Source organism: Rhinopithecus roxellana, chromosome 7 (genome assembly GCF_007565055.1).
Source record: "Rhinopithecus roxellana isolate Shanxi Qingling chromosome 7, ASM756505v1, whole genome shotgun sequence".
Lineage (NCBI taxonomy): Eukaryota > Metazoa > Chordata > Mammalia > Primates > Cercopithecidae > Rhinopithecus > Rhinopithecus roxellana.
The window spans coordinates 97,308,534-97,329,232 of NC_044555.1; the positions used below are offsets into that span (position 1 = coordinate 97,308,534).

The following is a 20,699-nucleotide window of genomic DNA, read 5'->3' on the forward strand; positions in this document are numbered from 1 at the left end:
GATGATTAGTGATGTTGAGCACCTTTTCCTGTACCTATTAGCTATTTGCATGTCTTTTTTGGAGAAATGTCAATTCAGGTATAAAGGTATTCCTTTTGTTCATCAAAGGTAGGATATTCCAAGTGTGAAAATAACACAATGGTCAATTAGTGAGTATACTGTGGAAATCGGTTTTCTATTACAGTTATCTCTTACCTGTGACATGCCCATCTGTTTCTAACATAGGATTGTCGTTGGTCCACAATCACTGAATCAACAGGTCATTACATTAGACTTCTCAAACTTTTCAACTGACTTACACCATAGGCAAAATAAATTAAAGGTGTGAAATGAGTAGGAATTGAGAGTTGCCATAAGTGGCTCATTACAAATGGCAAATTTCGTAATGCTTTATTTTTGTGAATTTTACATTCTACAATATAACATACCTATATTTGTTTCAATATCAAATTTATGCTCTCAGTTTTAACTCTGGAAAACTGACATTCCAAGAAGAGACATCAAGTTTACCCTGTGGCTTCATTTATCCTCTAGCACACCACCACATAGCTATAGTTTCCATTATGTTTAGATAAATGCTTCTTCCTTTCCTAATACGTCTAATATTCTCATACTGTCTTTTAATTATTTAGCCATGACTTCCTTCAGTTCTTTGAAGACGTTTACGATAACTGATCTAAAGTTTCATCTAGTAAGCACATCTAGGATTCCTCAGTGACAGTTTTGTTGACTGCTTATGTCCCTGAATTAAGTGCCACAGTTTACTGTTGGTTGTATTTTAGTTTTTTTGGTTGAAAACTAGACATTTTAAACAATATAAAGTAGAAAGTTTGGAAATCAGATCTCTTCTCCCCTAAGGTTTGTTGTTACTGTTTGTTTAGTGACTTTCCTGGACTAGTTCTGTAAAGCCTGTATTCCCTGTCATGTGTGCCCATTGAAGTATCTGTTCAGCTACCTAGTGGTCAGCTAATGACCGACATATTTTCTAAAATGTTTTGAACCAACAGATCTTTCATCCTTTGCCAAAAAGCCCTGTGTTGGGTATGCCTTCAATGCTCTGAGAGTTTACAGTTCTGCCATAGCCTTCACTTCCTGCTTTCACAGGGTCTAAAAGTCAGCCACCTCAGGCAGATATAGTATTAAACGATTGCTGCTCCTTGTTTTCAACAAATATCCTGAGGATAGGGCTTTTCCACTGAGTCAGATCAAATAAAGACAAGCCTCATGAATGGGGCCTTCCCAAGGAGCTGCCAGACAGGTCAAATAGTGACAATTATCTGGGGAAAAGATATTTGAGGAACTTGCAGGGGGTCTTAATCTAGAGTTCATTAGGAGGTCCTGGAGTCCAGGGATAGATTTCAGGGGTGTTGTGAAGCCGACTTGTACTTTCCCAGCCAAAGTTAGTTGATACTCCTTGAATATTCTTAAGAAGCCAGCACTATAGGAAGCTTCTATAGAAACCTGATGAAAGATATGAAACTTCTAATCAGAAAAATGCACTTATACAAATTTTTGCATAAAATTTCATTATGTCTGCCAACCCCCCTAAAATCCATTCTTAGACACTAAATCAAAAACCCATGACTTTAAACATATTAGAAAAAAACTGTTATTTAAATATTTTGAAACCTACAATTTAAACAGTAGAAAAAGAAGAAATAAATAGTGCCAAATAATTTTCCAAGCATTCCAATCTTCCATAGGAATGGAATCATAGAGTAAAAGATAAGCCTGTGCCATACTTCACCGAAAACCATAAACATGAAGTCCTACCATCTTGAATACAGCTACATATAACCAGGTCAGTCTCTAACTAACAAACAAAATCAAATAAATCCACAATGATCTTATGGTTTTAGTTATAAGCATAAGAGAAAAAGATACCTACTTTCAGGTAAGGCACAGGAGGAAGGGGTACAATGGGACATCTCATTTATTCTCTGCTTTAAAATCACCCTAGAAAAAATTCTAGAAACTTTTTAGACTTGTACTGCCCTGATTCCAAAATTCCCTCAGTTAGACAGTGTCTATACACTGCTGTAGATACTCAAATCCAATGACTGAAAAAAACCTGGAAGTCATAAATTTACACCTCCCCATTCCCATCATTCTACCACCTCCCCAACACGGAAAACCAGCAGGACCAGTAAAGAACTTTGCTAGTGGTAAACACTGCTAGAATTTACATAGTAAAAGTTCTATAATGAAGGTGCTACCAAGCTTTCAAATATTCAAGATTACTGCTCTTGAAAATGGCAAAGCTCCAGCGAGAAACTATGTTGAAGAACGGGTAAGAGGAGAATTTTCCTAGGCCAGGCACGGTGACTCACAACCATAATCCCAGCACTTTGGAAGGCTGAAGTGGGTGGATCACCTGAGGTCAAGACTTCAAGACCAGCCTGGAAGGCCGAAGTGGGTGGATCACCTGAGGTCAAGACTTCAAGACCAGCCTGTCCAATATGGTGAAATCCCATCTCTACTAAAAATACAAAAATTAGCCAGGCGTGGTGGCAGTCACCTATAATCCCCACCTACTTGGGAGGCTGAAGCAGGAGAATTGCTTGAACCCAGGAGGCAGAGGTTGCAGTGAGCCGAGATCGCGCCATTGCACACCAGTCTGGGCGACAGAGCAAGACTTTGTCTCCCAAAACAAAACAAAACAAAACAAAACAAAAACCACAAAAAAGAGAGAGAGATTGACTGATTTTCCTAAATGTATACTTCAAATCTGGGATGTGAGAGATTGAAGTAAAAAGTGTTTAAATAAATATAACAATTCTGAGAAAATGAATGGACCTGAGGCCGTGCTGGACTGATACAAATTATTTAAATTAGTTAAGAGTTAATGAAGGGTTATTATGAGATGGTGAATATAACTTAATGAAAGTGAAAGAAACCTTCAAGACTAAAGCACTCCTCTTCTGTAAGAACTGATCTGAATTTCTCTAGACTGAGCAGAAATAAACAGAAGCAAAGGTTCTATGTGTAGCCCAATGGAGACAGGAATCGGCGTCCATTGGACCTACATCCATTTTTTTCACTTTAAAATGGGTTTGCATGTTCTCTTGCCACAGTCAAAACAGAAAAGCCCTGACTTTTTCCCCCAATTGTGCTCTACACTATGGAGGTGCCTATTTAAGATGCACGTTGTTTGAAGTCTGTGAAAAATGAAGTTGAAATCTAAATAGTTCAACCCTCTATAAAACAAAATTGCCTCCCACTCCCCTGATGAGGGCATCCACCTTTGTTAATAAAGATTTATGGATATTAAAAGTGATCAGGAACCTCTGTGTGGTCTGTACTGAAAACCACTGGATTCCATTTGGCCTCGTATCCCATTATGCGGCAGGAGTCTATGATTATTACATAGGGTCAACATCCAACTCTTCTTCAACAACTTTTAATTCAAAAATATTGTACTACCACTATTTTCTGTTAATATCTGGTATTTTTTCTCCTCAGTGTAATAGTATATAATTCAAATTGCATATTCGACTATAAGAGGGAGAGTTCATTTACTTATAGACATAAACTGACTACATAGAGAACACTGTTAGTGAGCATCATGCTAGTGTTGTTTTCTGTTTCCTGAGTACACTGATAAAATGCTCATGCTTTACAATCTGTCAGAGATTAGTCCCATATTTGGAAAATAATTTTCTTATATTCTAAAACATATTCTGGGAATAACAGAAGGGAGTTACTAAAATAGAATTTTACAGTGATCACCGAAAAAGAAGTTTAAGTTCTAAACTTATGTCTTAAAGACACATCGTCAGCTAAAATACCGAGAATTTTGCTTGTTTTTTCCTTCAAAGCATAATAATTCCTCAACATAAACTAAAAATATGCTGCTCATTGTAATTCAGGAAACTATTTTAGAATTTTGTTTCTAAATAATAGTATAAAACCTTTACAAGTTTGCTTATATAGATTGTTTCTTAGAGTTGTAGCATTCTTAAAGCTCATGTGAAGAACCATAAAGAACATTCCCATTACACTAATCTATGTTTAAACTAATTTCATAAAGAAGACTGTCATCATTCACAATCTTCCTAAAATTATTATAATCCCTAGTACCTAAATTATCTCAGTTAAATTTGCAATATCCAAGTAAAATTTATTCATTAAGAGGAAAGAAAGTGATCAAACCATTTAATTGTATCATAATTATGGTATTTTTAAACTACATAACTTTGTAGCTAGACAATTTTTCTAACTTCATGTTTGAGACACTGAAGTTCAGAAGAAAAAAGATCACTGAACATAGAAGGCACTCAGGCAGTGTGACATAACCAATGTTAATCTAAGTGACTTAAGCTGAATGCGTACTGAAGAATGAAAGCACTTTGTCTACAGAGCAGACACCTGCTTGTGTTATTTCCTAGTCTCTTGTCCAGGCTTCATGACATTCACAACATTAAAGGTGCTGGTGAGACATAATTAAATGGACAAAGAGAAATTTTACCAGGAAAGAGGCCACTCACAGGCCATTAAAAGTTTAAAACTGTCAACTGTTAGACCTTCATTTCCCAATGCTTGTTATGGCTAGTCTCCTTACAGGTCACCTTTCTTTCTAGGTTCGCCCCCACTTCAACCTACTTTTGATTGGTACCCATTGACCACTGTATAATGCTCATCCTGACCTGTATCTAAGATGTTTCTCTGCCTAGACTGCTTTTTCCATCTATGAAAGTTCTACCTAGCTGAAATCCTATTTTGTCTGTAAAGCCTTCCTGTACAATCTTAACCCACATTAGTCTACCCAAACAATGAGTCCTACAGACATCATTGTCTCCATCACTCATTTAGCTGTTGAATCATATGTGACATCATTATTTGTTTCATGAATCCTGTCTTTTCAGTATGACTGCAAGCTTTTTAAGGACATGAAGCATGGTTTATGCCTATTTTATAGACATCTCACCCATACTCATAAAGGGGTCTAGCATAGTGTTCTACCCAGAACAGCTGTATTACTTGTTGAAATGAAATATTAGAACCAGTCATAATATTAAGAGGAGTACTTGCATAGCATAAGAGATAGGTATTGATGTCAAACACAGTCTTAAGATAATACTGGCAAAAAAGACTTGAGACTTCAACAAATATTCATTTTAAAAGTCTGTAAGCAAAGGGATAATCATAGTAAAAATTCTACTTTCTTGTTTAGAACTGCAAAGCCATCTCTAAATGGAACAAGTTAGATACTGCTCCAAAACCCAAATTGATACATTACAATTCAGTGATATTATTTTTAAAATGTCTACATGCCAGCTAATGATAGAGAGCCTCATACTGGTTGTACAAAAACAGGGCAAACAAACAAATTTTGAGACTTGCAACTTGACCATATCTATTATTTCACAGATGCCACCACCGTCACATTTAGATGTAAGTTTTTCATTAGAAACAAGCGTGTATGCTATAAGAAGCAATTTCAAGAAGTGCTTAACTGAAATGGTTATATAGTCTATATATACACATATAGACTTAAAGGCTTTACTCATAATATCCCCTTATGCAATTTATCTTCCAATTTTCCATCTCTCTAGAAAACACATTTCCTCAGAAACCCCATCTCTACTAAAAATTAAAAAAGAAAATCAGCCAGGCATGGTGGCGCACACCTGTAATCACAGCAACTCGGGAGGCTGAGACAGGAGAATCACTCGAACCTGGGAGGTGGAGGTTACAGTGAGCCGAGATCACACCACTGCACTCCAGCCTGGGTGACAGAGCAAGACTCCATCTTGGAAAAAAAAAAAAAAAAAAAAGTTACTTCTGATTTTAATTCCTTTAGTTTATTCGTAATTTTCAATAGGTTTGGAAAAATAAATACCTCAAAGCCTAAATTAGGCTCTCTTATAAAAAGGATTTGTGCACCTCTAGTACTTTTTTTTTTTTTTTGAGACGGAGTTTCAGTCTTGTTGCCTGGGCTGGAGTGCAATGGCGTGATCTCAGCTCACAGCAACCTTCACCTCCCGGGTTCAAGCGATTCTCCTGCCTCAGCCTCCAGAGTAGCTGGGATTACAGGCACGCACCACCACACCCAGCTAATTTTGTATTTTTAGTAGAGACGGGGTTTCTACATGTTGGTCAGGCTGGTCTCAAACTCCCTACCTCAGGTGATCCGCTGCCTAGGCCTCCCAAAGTGCTGGGATAACAGCCATGAGCCACTGCGCCTGGCCCCTCCAGTAAGTTTATAAGATTAATTTGTGAAGGATTCCCAAAATTCCTGTAAGAAATGAGTTGCTTTAGGTAAAGCCACTATTATGTGCCTTTAAAAATTAAGCTAAGCCTAGTGCTTACAGTTAACATTACTATACACTTAAACATTTACTAAGAGGGTAAAATCTCATCTTTTTTACAACCATAAAAAATAAGTGGCTGGGCGCGGTGGCTCATGCTTGTAATCTCAGCACTTCAGAAGGCTGAGGCGGGCGGATCACCTGAGGTCAGGAGTTCAAGACCAGCCTGGAAAACATCTCTACAAAAATACAAAAATTATCTGGGCATGATGGCAGGTGCCTGTAATCCCAGCTACTTGGGAGGCTGACGCGGGAGAATCACTTGAACCCGGGAGGCGGAGGTTGCAGTGAGCCGAGATCATGCCATTGTACTCTAGCCTGGGTGACAGAGCAAGATTCTGTCTCAAAAAAAAAAAAGGTAAAGTAAAAGCAGCCTATATGTAAAAGATAAACTGATAAACAAAAAATTGCTGACACTCCAGTTATCTGTGAGAATGTAATTTACAAATTAAATTGACCATAGTAGGTCCTTCTAAGATAAAGTACAAAAGAGATAAGTATGTACCTTTGTATGACTGTATTCTGCAGCCAGTCAGAAGTTATACCTAGGTCTATCACTTAATAGTGTCTGTTCCATAATCTTTGTTATAGATAATAACTGTGAGCAAACTATATGAAACAAACTTCACACATCTAAGTAGAGGCTATTAATATAAATATACAGGCCTAAAAAGAAGGTATGTCTGAATACCCGAGGATTTATAACTATTTGCATAGACAAGTCAAGAAAAATAAGTAAGGATAATTACAGGAGAGTGGTTACATTCATGCTCTTTTGGGTAAAGCTACTTGTCCTACAGCTTCCAGAGTTATGTAGAGGCCTCACTCTGAAGACACCGTACAAATGGTTTTCAATGTGGTCTCCTAGAAGTATTAAAAGGACCCAGAGCAGGTCTTCATATTATGAAACTTCATGATATGCATTTTTTTATGATAGAAACTTTTTTTCTTTTTTTTTTTTTTTTTTTGGAGACATGGTCTGACTCTGTCACCCAGGCTGGTGTGCAGTGGTATGATCACAGCTCACTGTACCCTCGACCTCCTGGGTTCAAGCAATCCTCCCGCCTCAGCCTCCCGAGTAGCTGGGACTACAGGCGCATGCCATCATGCTCAGCTAAGTTTTTCAAATATATAATTTGTAGAGATGGGGGTCTCACTATGTTGTCTAGGCTGGTCTGGAACTCCTGGGTCAAGCAATCCTCCTGCCTCGGCCTCTCAAAGTGTTGGGATTACAGGCGTGAGCCACGGCACCTAGCCAGAATAATTATTACTTTTTTTTTTTTTTTTTTTTTTTTTTTTGAGACGGAGTCTCGCTCTGTCGCCCAGGCTGGAGTGCAGTGGCACGATCTTGGCTCACTGCAAGCTCTGCCACCCGGGTTCACGCCATTCTCCTGCCTCAGCCTCCCGAGTAGCTGGGACTACAGGCGCCCACCACCACACCTGGCTAATTCTTTGTATTTTTAGTAGAGACGGGGTTTCACTGTGTTAGCCAGAATGGTCTCGATCTCCTGACCCCATGATCCGCTTACCTCAGCCTCCCAAAGTGCTGGGATTACAGGCATGACCCACCACACCGGCCCAGAATAATTATTTTTTAACAAGAATGCCGTGGCCATTGGTCCTAAAGGAGGGACATCTAAGTTTTATGACGCAAAACATAAAAAGCACTCCTGCTCCAGATCAGGTGCTCAGTCTCCCTTTTCTGCCCTGAATCCATGCTTCACTTCACTTTAATACAATTCATTTTACTCCCTCCCTGATTCCCATAAGCCCTCTGTCCCTGCCTCAAGCCACATGTGACTCTCTTTCTCCACACAGCCAATGCCTACAATGTGGGAGAGTCAATTTCCACAAAACAATTTGCCAGACAGGACAATAGTTGGAGGAGTTTGTGGAGTAAAGTATACCACAAACCACATATCACCCACCTCATTAGTGTCAGAAAAATAGAATATTATTCCTTTTTGTTCTTGTGAGGGTATTTTGAATGGACAAGTAGAAGAGTGTGGGGGTAGATGGATCTGTGAACTCAACAAAAAGTTTTAATACTCCTAACATCAAAGACCTATTCCACAAAATCAAGTACCCAGCAAGCTAGTGGCAAGTTTTTTATTGGCTTGTTTTAATGTGAAAGAAGCTGTGGCAATTTTTTTATTTGTTTTTGTCATTATCATAGGGAAACTCATGAACTGTGTTGAGAACACCTACAGTAACATGGAAAAAGGGCAAAGACTTCATGAGATTCTTCTTTATTGAATAAATCACCAATGCCATCTTCTACTTACCATATAAAAAAGGATGTAAAAAGCACCCGTCAATCTAAACACTTCACTGTTGTTCAAAATCAGCACAAAGTATTTGCCTTGCTACAATGAATTATGTACTGAAGCCCAGGTTTTACAAGCTATATAATTTATTTGCACCCCAAAGTACCTAAACCTAACCGTGTGGCTGCTAGGCTACTATAAGCAATAATGATGTCACAGAAAAGAAACACACTAATGTAACTAGCACATAAGCATTTATTTGAGGCAGATACACTGCTGTGGGACCCCTAAGCTAACAGCATCAAAATCGATTTTTTCAGATATTCCATTCTATAAGAATGACTCAAAGATCCACTAACACCTGAAGCAAAGCAGAGAATCTGATGTTACCACCTTGCAGCAATCCAAGATCTCAATAGAAAATATGTTACTAAAGTTGTATGTAATATGCTTACAGATCACAGTGAAAGTATGTGGAATGGCAAGGTGAAGTATATAGGCTCTTAATTCAATCTCACTACTTTCTATTACTAGAGAACTGGTCAGCATCTTCTGGCAGGATATTGCATAACACAGTCAACTGTGCTCTCCCAGCATTGCATGTGGCTTTGGGTAACAATGTGGATTATCTGTATGAAACAGACAGGGAAAAGGCAAGAATCATCAAGACTATCACAGACCTTATTGAAAGAAACTAATATTAGTAGGCCTTTATTTAAGCAGAATTTTTCACTTTTGCCCATCCACTGAAGATTGCAAAGATTCTAAAGTAATATGGCTGATCCCATTGGTTCATAACATCCATCCTTCATCATTGAGCAAAGCCTCAAAACAGATCCAGCTTGATTCCATCTATTTTACTTTCTAAGCTTTAGGACACACAACCTAGAATCTTGCACCAAAAGGCACTTCTAGTCCTTCAAAAATTTCCTTTTAGTTCTGAAATTATGAGTTCCTAAGATGGCCTGCCACGAGGCTTTATTTTGCTCAAGGCTGTGCTATGATATACACATAAGGAAATAAAAGGATCACTGCCTGCTTACAAATTGATAAGCCTGAAGACTAAGAAAATGTAAAAACCTACATGAAAGAAACCCAAAATTCTGCCAGGTATTTTTACTAGCAGTACAAAGCTGAAAACTATCACTGATATCTACTTATCTGAGCCATTCAAAGTCACAAAGTGGGGGAGTGATCCCAAGGGACCAACCAAAACATCACAATAGCTCTGTTGCTGCTCTGTGGTTCTGGTAATTCAAAAAGAAATAACATTTGATAATTGCCAACACTTGGAACTACACATAGTAAGAAATCTATTTCACCTGCCCAACCATTTATTTCTTTCCATATTCCCCCTATGTTTTTTTAATGGCACCACCATCCTCATGGTTCCCCAGGCTTATGAACTCTGAATTATGTTCAAAGCCTCTCTTCTTTCACTTCTGCCAAGCAACCAGAACTTGTTTTGTTTTGTTTTGTTTTCCCTGCAGTGCCTCTCTATGCACGTGTAGTCACCTAATCACAGGTCTTCATCCAAAAGCTATTCCAGCTATCTTTATATTTGATACAAATTCTATAAACCGATGTGTCCTCTCATCCTTTCTCCCAAATTAGATACAGTTGGGAATAGGTGAAGAGGGAAAGGGGAGGAGAGTTCTTACACCTGTGATCAAATTTCATAGCCATTTCAACAGAGCTGTTTAACAAACTTTTTCTGAGCACAAGAATAGCTAGGCACAGAGCCAAGAAAAGAAGAGGCAATGATGGAAGCCAAAAACAGGTGAGCTACAATCTTTCCACTCCTACACAAAACCTGGCCCTAGAGTACCAGCCCTTGCATATGCTGATAACTTCTTCCAATTCTTAATTTTGCAACATTCCTATATTCACAAACTCTGCCCCTGGGGTGGCTTTCCCACTTTCCAATGCCAGTTTTCCTACTGCCCTCATAACCTTAAGCCTAGTTAGTCTCCCCTATCTTGAGACTCTTCTCCCAATTCATCTGATACTCTAGAGGACTCTTCTGCAAATCCTGTTCTCTTCCTAATACAAGAAACTACAAGCAGATGCAAGATCTCTTATCCAGCCTCCCCAGAGGATTCTCAACACAAAGGCTACTTTTAATTTCCTTGAAGTTTTATGATCTTAGAGACCAGAGCAAGGGGAGTGATATGAAGAATGCTGAGAGTGAAAGTTGCTGACTGAAGACAGCTGCTGGGAATCCCCAAGTCCTGTGGCAAGGGGTGTGGTGGTGACAGCAATGGGTTTAAGAACGACCAAGTAAGACTTCAAGATCTACTGGTCAAACAGACTCTACCAATAATGTCTGTACCTCCTCCATTTCAAAACTTGGTTCCAGTTATTCCCTCCCTATAGCCTTCTCCCTGACCACTCCTTTATTCCATGTCATTTCCATGTGTAGGTATTTTATGTGTATTTTATTAATCTACAATCATGGATATATTGCTTTGTAAGTATTTCAAGCAACTTTGATAATAGTATCATATCTTGAACAGGACTGTAAACTTTGTGAGGATAAAACTAGTTCTTCTATTTTTCTGGTTTCCAACCATGGAACTCAGGAAAATGTACATGCTTTTTTACAAAAACAGGGTGTTTTTCCTCCAGTGACATATAATTTCCACTCAGCTATTCAACACTAACATTTTTAACTTTGAGCAAGTTTCAATGACTGAAACATTAAGAGCTGTAGAAAATACACCCACACTTGATACAAAAGATGCCACTTATATTTGGACTGAACATAAAATATGCTCCACCCAACCAACTCTACTATTACACTGTACTTCTTCCTTTGGGTTATTTTCTTTATACTACATAAGCTGTGGGTCATTTTTGCTCTTAGCAACACTAACTACAGAAGCTAAACTCTAAATAAGCTTACTGTTGGGAATCTACTCTTCCCACCTACACAACCACTGGTTTCCCACACTGTCTCCAGTGTCCTGTGAGCAACTGCCCAATTACTGATTGTGGAAAGACAGCTTAGACATTGAGGGTCCATTCTTGGCAGATGCTGGGTTTTACTGCTGGTCCTCACTTACTTAGCTTAATTGATTCAGAACAGTATCAAAAAGAGACATTATTACACAAGTTTGAAAAAGAGACTATTTAACAAAATTTAAATGTAAAAGCCCTGGTCATTGTGCTGCTTTATAAGAGCCAAGCATGTGTGACATCGAGAGTACAGAATAATGCCTATTGAAATCAGGAAAACTTGGGAACTAACTAATCTCATTACACAAGTTTTAGTGTTTCACACATAAATTCTCAAAAAGTAAAATTATCTATAAATAGGAAATGCAACTCACTTCAAAAATATAATCCACTGTAGCTAAAGGTTTTAGTATTTATGACACAAATTTGGTTTCAAAAAGCATACAGTTTTTAAAAAGACAACACCACAAATGTTAACATGTGCCTGAGAAACACATACTTAGAAAAACAATTCATGCATGGGTTAACAGACCATTTTTTACTTTTTCGGTAGTGGTCTTTCTTTCTATTGGACTGAGAGATTTCAGCAAAGATTCCTACTTGGCTGCCACCCGCTAACTGAAACCTGAGTGCAGCACAAACATAATTCATAAGAAAAATTATGGGCTAAATTATCACTCCGTTTGGCCAAATGGGGGAGAAAGCAAAATAAGCATTTTCTTTTTAACTAAATATACCTTGTCTCACATACACCTTTATGCATGAATATAAAAACAATTTTGTGATTTATATGTCTCCATCCTTCTAGCTCAGTCACTGATGGCTTTTACAGAACAACTGACAACTGGGGAGATGCCTGCCTTCTTTTCTATCTGTAAGATATGACATCAGATTGTCTTTCAATGGAAATCAACATTGTTTAAAAAAAAAAAAAAAGTTACACCTTCAAAAAGACTCAACAATTTTTCAGACAGTGTTTTTCTTTTACAAGAAAAACTATACATTATGACCAGAGAATGCAAGTTAGTACCATTATGTTAGTGTGGATAAGGGAAATCTGTCATGGCCTCATGGCATCATCTGTGATAGACAGATACATCTTCTGGCTATTCTGGTCAATCTTCATCAGAAAACATAGAAATATAATGGCTCATGTTTAAAAATGCAAATTTAATATCACTTTAACCTGAGCTGCTCTATCAAATCATCTTTTTTGATAGTGCAATAGGACTGCTACAGTTCTGTCGAAACAAAATGCCTACTCCCCAACACAACCCAATTCCTCCCATGCACACTGAAAAACAGTAACTTGACTACGGTGGCAAGATGAGAAAGAGTTAACTGTTCAAACACCTCTTCAGAGTCTCACAATCTGCATATCTGGGAGTGGATTTTTTAAAAAATACATTTAATTAATTGCAATTTAAAACCACACTTACTGATGTACTTTAATAATAAAGAATCTTCTATGTGCTATGGTCCATAAAAAATGTAGTATTGCATTAACTTCAAAGGTGGTAAGATGATTAAAATAAAAAGTTCAAGTAACATGACACGCAGCAGCATTAAAGATATAAGACTGAACAATCCCAGTGCTTTAGCAGAATCAATTCATATTTTTGTTACAGAGGGGGTCTTAAAATGAAATCCAGCAACCATAAGCATAAATAAAAGCTTTTAAAATCTTTTCACAATATGTTAGTGAAAGAATCATAAGAGCATTTTATAGGAACAAAGGGGGCTTTACTTATTAAAATCAATACAATTCACCTTAAGGTATCATATTTGTAATGTTTTTAATTCCTAAAATGTATCTCTTACATTTAACAATTTCTGAAAAAGGACCTAAAATCATACCACAGGTTTCCAAGAGTTGCCCTCACCCCTCAACTAAAACCATCCCGAGAACCTCAGACTCTTACACTCTCGGCAGCACTCAATCTCCTGGGTGCTAAGTTAGAATGAACATGCTAAAGCATAGTGACACAGAAGCAGGAAGTTTTATACTGAAAACTGGCCTTGAAAATTGCCATTCCATTACAGTCGTTCAAGTATTTATTCAGGTCCTCACTTCTCTCTCCCTAGGTTCTTAACCTGTGGCCCTGGAACTGTAGCATCAGCATCACCAGGGAACTTGTTAGAAATGCAGATTCACAGCCCCACCCCACACCAACTGAATCAGAAACTCTGGGAATGAGGCCCAACAATTTGTGTTTTAACAAGCACCATAGATTATGATGTACTACAAAGTTTGAGAACTAGTCCTTCTCAAACTTTAATGTGCATAAGAATCACCTGAGAAGCTTGTTAAAATGCAGACTCTAATTCAGCAGGTCTGAGGCGGGGCCTGAGAGCTTACATTTGTAATGATTTCCCGGGTGATGTCTTCTGCAGACCACAATGCAAGAGTTTCTCAAATCGGTTGTTTACTGAAATTTAGGGTGCTCATAAAATACAGATTCCAAGGCACTACCCTAGCCCAAATTATAGAAATCGCAAGAGAAAGATGCAGTAGAATATAATCAGTTGTTCGCCACCTTAGCTGCACATTAAACTCACCTGGTGAGCTTTTACTAATCCTGATTCCCAGGCCCCATCCAAGACCAATTAAGTCAGAATCTCTGGAGTTGGGGCTCAGGCATCAATATTTTTAATAACTTCCCAGTGATTCCAATGTGCAGCCAAAGTTAAGAATGACTGCTCTGGAGTCTAACTAGCTCAACACCTGGCACAGTGGATCCCTTTATAGTAGCAAACAGGTTCCTATAAAACAGCTATCTGGGCTCCCTGACATAAATCCAAGACTGCTGATTTTGAATATCAAAATGCAGTAAAGTTAAGTTTTCCTCATGTCTTTAACCAGATATCTGTGCACAAACTTGCCTGTACAATGCTTTCTGCAATTGGGTAGGTAATCAAAAAATGGGAGCAACAGTGAAGAATTTGTATCCAGACAGCCTGTTCATATGTTGACATCCCCTCAATACTGAGTGGAAGGATAACTAACTGATGGATCTAGAGCTTCTAAACCCATAAAACGAGGATTTCACCAGTTACAGACATTCTGAGAGAAAAGTCCTGGGAAGGGATGAAAAGTGTGCATTTACGTATGAGAAGTTAAAATTGTCAAAAGCACATCTGGTGGGCAAACACACTGCTCATGACATGATAATAACTAGGAGAAAAAAAAAAATCCCAGTATGTCTGTTTATGTCTTATGGCACTTAGGATAAAGCAACACTAATAAGTACACAATGCTGTTAAATATGTAAAACAGAAAGACAAATGTGTGGTACTTACTAAGGCACTGTTGAAATGCTTAGTTATTTCCCTCCCATAATGAGGAAGCTTTCCTGAATTTTCCACAGTACACCTCAAAAATGAGTTGAAGATATATGGAAATAAGACAGTCCATTTTCCACTTAAGTGAACTTTCATTCTCCACTTGGTCATCTTCAGTGTCTACTCTACATTAGTTATTTTATAGAATACTTGACACATTCAAGGTCTGCTAAATGATAATAGTTATTATTCTTCCACCACCGTTTCAACATATCCACAGCGGTCAAAAGTGTGTCCTATCATCTGCTTAATTCCATGAAAAAAGAAATCCAGGGGCTGGGGTGTTTGAAGAGAATAATATCTAAATATGTGTGCAAAGTGGCTACTGTTAAAATGATATTTTCAAAAGCATTTTCTGTATGAACTGGTCAAGCTCACTTGCCTTTTAAAATTCTTGCTATAGTCATTGAGTTAACCCAAACTCACTTTAAAATGTGTGAAAATAGCACCTCCTGAAAGTGTGTTCTCATATGCTTTGGAGCAATGGAGCGTGAATACTAAAGCAGCCTTTGCCAAACTCATGTAACAGCTCAAGAACTAAACAGGAGTGAATTTTTGCAGTCCCATGACTTTGCAGAGCCAACCTAAGTATCATCCCAGGACTAGCTTTAATACGTCACAGACATCCAAGAGAAGGCAGAAAAGTCACAAATAAGTGACTCAAGCTAATAAATATTTCATAGATTTTTTTACATGGCAGTCTTTTCAAAATCAATTTTACTTCTTAACCAAAAAAATTAATTGGCTAAATAAAGGTGTGGACTTAGGATTTAAGCTTCTAGAATTAACACTATGAAATTTATAAAGATATTTGTTTGACAAAGTGTTCTCCTGGATGCTCTTTCATGCACTTCTCATGAACCAATGCCCAAAGATTAACCAAGTCTAAAAGAAAATGCACAGACCACAGAAGAGTCATACAAAATTAAAGACATTTAAAGAATAAAAGCCAAATAAAACAAACAGTACAAATGCACAATTTCCAGGACACTTTATTGTAATTTCCACTTTACATATTAATTTAATATTTTAGTCTAGGCAGAAGTGTTTATACTTATACAATAGTAGTCCAATCCTCTAATCTCACAAAATGAAAAGGAGCAGTTTTAAAAGAACATCAATTAAGGTATTTATGATATGGGGGACAAGCGGCACTTTTAGCTGGAAAAGGGGGTGATGCCTTTCAGTACGAGTTTTACTGAAATTTTTCCTGTATTATTTTTCTTGTTGATGCTAAGTACTCGAATAAAAGCAATTGCACTTTTTCTCATTCTGCCCTCTCTTGGTCTTTACATTCTGTCTAGCATTTAACTCAAAAAGTCAGTTTACATTCAGTTTACACATTAAAAAAAAAAACCATATGCCCCATCTCCCACACATGCAAATGGACAGGGATTAGAATTAACCTGGCTTTTAGCTGTAACAGTGCTATTTTAAAATTTTTCAACCACACACTTGAAGGGTAAGATAATTTAAGGTACAAAACCAAAGGAAACCATAACAATTCCTACACATTTACTATTTAACTGTTCTCAAATCATCGAGTATAACATGGATTTCTTAAAAAGTGAAATCGACACAAAAGCGAATGCACGCTTAATGTACAAACTGACAGTGGCTCTGTGGGGACAGTTCTCTTTGAATGAGCTATTATCCAGACAGTGGAATGGAAAAAAAAAAAAAAAAAGGTCTCACTCTTCAAATGTGAGGAAGCCGGCAGTGCGCTCGCTTCACGAGAAACACATTTTAATGGGTGTATTTGGATAAAAATAAGTAGTAAGGGAAAATGTGTTTTAAGAAACCTCCCCCCTTCCCAGGGCACAAGGAAACCCAGAGGAAAAGATGGGTAACCTCACAAGCTCCAGAGCTAAGTTCCATCACTAACAGAAGTTGGATACTTGCTATTTTTCGCCCTGCAATGGGATAGTAGTTCTCCATGTGCAAGGTACGCGGGGCGGGAATACTGGCGGGGCTTTCACTTGGGGTAACGGAAACCAATGTGAGGAGAGGTCAACACCTTGAGTAACCCAGATCTCCAAAACCGGGGCAGGGTGAGGGGTGGTGGGGGTGGTGAAGAAGACAAGTAAAGGGGTCAAAACTCCTCGAAGTCATCGCAAAGAGAAAGCTAACACCTCTAGGAGCCACGGGGCCATCCCTTGCAGCAGCACCCTGCTCCAAGTGTGGGGTGCCTGCCTCGGAGGGCAAAAAGCGCAGGGTGCCCTTAGTTCAGTTGAGTGGCTCCGGGGACCCGGGCAGCGAGAGGGCAGGGGCATCCGCCGGCCGGGAGGCGGACTCGCACTTTGCCTCAACTCTGAGCCCCATCCCGAGCGCAAGGGAGAGGGCGGCGGAGGGCACGGTACTCACTAGGGCTCGTTGGTGAATCGGGGGGTCCGGGGCTGCTGGTATCCGTACAGGTGACAGTAGAGCACATCGAAGCAAAAGCAGCACATCTCTGCTGACACCACCATCTTCCGGGAGCCCGGCGATGAGGACGAGGCGGCGGACGATGAGGAGGGTGAGGAAGAGGTGGCGGCAGCCGGGGTAGAAAGTAGGGTCCCCACTCCGCAGCTCGGAGGTGGCGACAGGGCGATCCCCCCGCCGCCGCCGCCGCAGCCCTGGGGGGGAGAGAGGGTACAGCCGCTGCCGCTACCTCCTCCGGTTAGACCTCCCAGCCCGTTGAGCCGCGTACCGGCGCCTCCTAGTCCCAGCTCCCCAGCTCGGCACTGGCTCTCTCCGCTGCAGTGGGAGGAGGAGGAGGCGCCACCACCGCCACCCGAGCCAGAGGGGGGCGAACTGGACAGTTTCTGCTTCTTCACCCCGCAGCAACCCGCCGCCATCTTGGAACAGTCTCCCCCACGCAGCGTTTCCGACCCATAAGTGAGGCGAGCTGGCGGCGGGGGCGAGCACGCTGCGGCCCAGGCCGCCGGGGGCGCGCCAGAGGCTGGCGGGGCGCGCGCGCGCCGTTCCCGGCCCCGTCTGCCTAACCACGCGGCTGCCCCGCGCGCGCCCCCGCCTCGGTGCGCGCCCCTCGCTTTCGCGGCTGGGCGCCTCGCGCCTGTCCCGCCGGACTTGTGCCTCTTCTGAGCCGCAGCCGCAGCCCCAGCCCGAATCTCAATCTCTGCGGCCGGCAGAGGATGGAAGACAGAAAGCCGATTAGAAAGGAAGGTGAAGGAAACAAGAGTCAGAGAGTGGAAAGTGGGAGCTAAGGGAAGAGGTGGGCACGCCCGGGAAGGAAGGAGGGAAAGGGAAACTAGTGGGGGCAGGGGGGAAGAAAGGAGAAAGTCCGAAGTAAGCATCCAGGTCCCAAAGCACAGCTCAGTGACCCCCGCTGCAAGTAGTATTAATGACACTTAAGCCCAGTTACGTGGAACCTGAGCCACCCGGCCTCAAATACACGGGTTTCTGAACTGTTGGAGTGTGAGCGAGCAGGTGCCTGGAGCTCCATACCTGAGACCGCCCCTGTTAAGTATGTATAAAGCAGTCGGGGAAATGGCCACGCTGCTCTTTTTAATTCCAGCCTAAGCACACACCAGGGTACTCTTTCCTTTTGGAGAAATATTCAAGTCCGATTGAATCTATGTATCTTGTACTTGCTTCCCCAACTTACCCTCCTAGCCCTTTGTAAACATTTAAAAGCCAAAAATAAAGTCCTAATTAATACTTCACTGGCTCAAAGATATTAATTGTGCTTTGAGACTTGCAGTGATGGACTTTTCTGGTTTTGGTTTTTATTTCTTGGCTTAGGTACAAAGCAATTAGGAATATTATCTGTAGTGCTCAGATCTTAGAGATAAATAGGGAAGGTAATGTACTTAGTCACAAATTGAAAGATTTTGTTTAAGTATATAATTAGCTCTTAATATTCATTTTTAAAATTTCTCAAATGCTTGGATGGATGAGGAGGCATATGAGTCAGTCCCTTTCTAGGTGCCTAAGTGTAGCTTAATAATAAAAATAATGACAATAAATGTTAAAATTTCTAGAAATGAACCTGATAGAAATAGAAAGCGTAAGTTATTTGCATTGTATCTATACCATGCTAAAACATCTAGATAAAGTCAGGTATCTGCATATTTTAAAACTGCAGATTGATTTTTGTCACCTTTTATCTACATGCATGGGATCTTGCAGATAGCTGGGGGCTGTTCATTCCACTCAGGGAATAAAAACAAAACAATTTATTCATTCAGTAATATTGAGCCTCTGCACCATACTATGTGCACAACACTATACTTCTGTTGAAATCCAGGGCGTGCGCAGGAAGTATGCCTCCCACTCTCAAAGAGTTTATGAATTAAGTCAGATACATGCACATAATCAGATAAATAGCTATTATAGTATGTACTGAACGCTTTTTAGGTGCCCAGTACCATACCTCGTCCTACCCCATAATCCTTCAGAATAAGATATTATTTCATTTTATCTTCACAACAATGCTCTGAGGTTACTCATTAACAGATGAGGCTATTAAACCTCAGAAGTAATTTGCCCAACATCACACAGCTAGAAAGTAACAGAGCTAGGATTGGAATGTTGGCATGTCTGATTCCAAAAACCATGCCATTATACTATATTGCCTCTCACTAACAATATATGATAATAAGGCTACTGATGTACAAAAGATAGTGACATTACACTCCAGCAGGTGCAACCGAGGTTAAACAGAAATAAGAACTTAGTTTTTATGGAAAGATTGAGAGATACTGAAATATGTTACCAAGGAAAGGTAAAAAAATCTCTTTCCAAAAAGATTTTATGAGATAGACAAATGAAAGTCTGGAATGGTTAGGTGCAGCCTAAAGACAAAAGAGATAGTTTAATTGGTCAGTGATATGTAATTTCATACTCTCAAACTTCATCACTGTTAGAATTAACCTTATGTTTGAAACAAATAACAATTCTTTGTCAACTACTAGTGGAGCAAAAAAAAAATGCATTAATATTTTGTCTATGTTACAGAAGACAAAGATTGGTTTTTTTAAAAAAAAACACCACAACAACTGGTACGTTACAGTATTTTGTACGTTAGGGTGTTTTGTACTTTGTCCTTAACTATCACAGCCTACCTTTTAATTTTTTTGAAACTAGATTGAACATAATATCAGACAATAGGTATCGATTTACTCCCCATCCCACTAAAGTGATCATTTCTAGAGTAAAAATCCAGAGCCATTTAATGACATCACAAAACAGTTTAGCACAGGAAGCAAAGTAGGATATCATGGATGGCTGCTTCTGCTAGGGGAATTTAGGAAAGCAGAATGTAATCTCCCAATTTAGAATTTGGCCAGTAGACAAGAGTCTAACGCCCCTACTCTTGTGAAAAATAGCAAGGAATCTTTAATAAGCACCAGTAGTCATGTCCTTAGTTCTGCATTTCATCTAAAAGACAAAGCACTATCATGGCTATCCTGCCAGGCTAAGGGACTGATGCAATGGGAAAACCCAAAGACAAGGACACCCCAGCTGAATTACAAAAATAGCTTTTCCCTAGAGGATTTTCAATTCCAATTCCAAACCTCACTAGCATAAAGAAAACAGACAAACACAAATGTGATAATTGCAGAAAAGACATCATTACCTGACCGCTAGGGGTTACTATCTAAGTACTTTGTTGTATTGGCTAACTAAAACGGGGGAAAACACTAACCTTTATCTTTGTGTTAACTTTTCCTGAGCCTGGCTCATCTCCCATACTAACCTTGAGCCTCAAGATGCTTTATAAATCCCTTGGCAAGTAGTGGTGGTGGTGGTAATGTCTCCTTTAGGCCTTTGAGGAAATGCCTCTCCTGGCCTGGTTTTCCTGCAAAGTCACCAGCAT

General features: G+C 39.6%; 1 protein-coding gene across 3 annotated transcripts in view; it reads right to left on the minus strand.

The window, feature by feature from the left end:
• AMMECR1 (AMMECR nuclear protein 1) overlaps window positions 1-17,877 on the minus strand; it is a 132,470-nt gene extending 114,593 nt beyond the window's left edge. For 2 of the 3 annotated variants that reach the window (XR_004058287.1, XM_010388397.2), the window contains exon 1: window positions 17,243-17,877. Coding sequence is in view for 2 of the 3 variants with exons in the window: in XM_010388397.2 (XP_010386699.1) it covers window positions 17,243-17,715 (473 nt within the window). In the remaining variant the exon portion in view is untranslated. The remainder of the gene's footprint in view (window positions 1-17,242) is intronic. The other variant, XM_010388406.2, reaches the window with a different exon arrangement.
• Window positions 17,878-20,699: the final 2,822 nt, after the last annotated feature.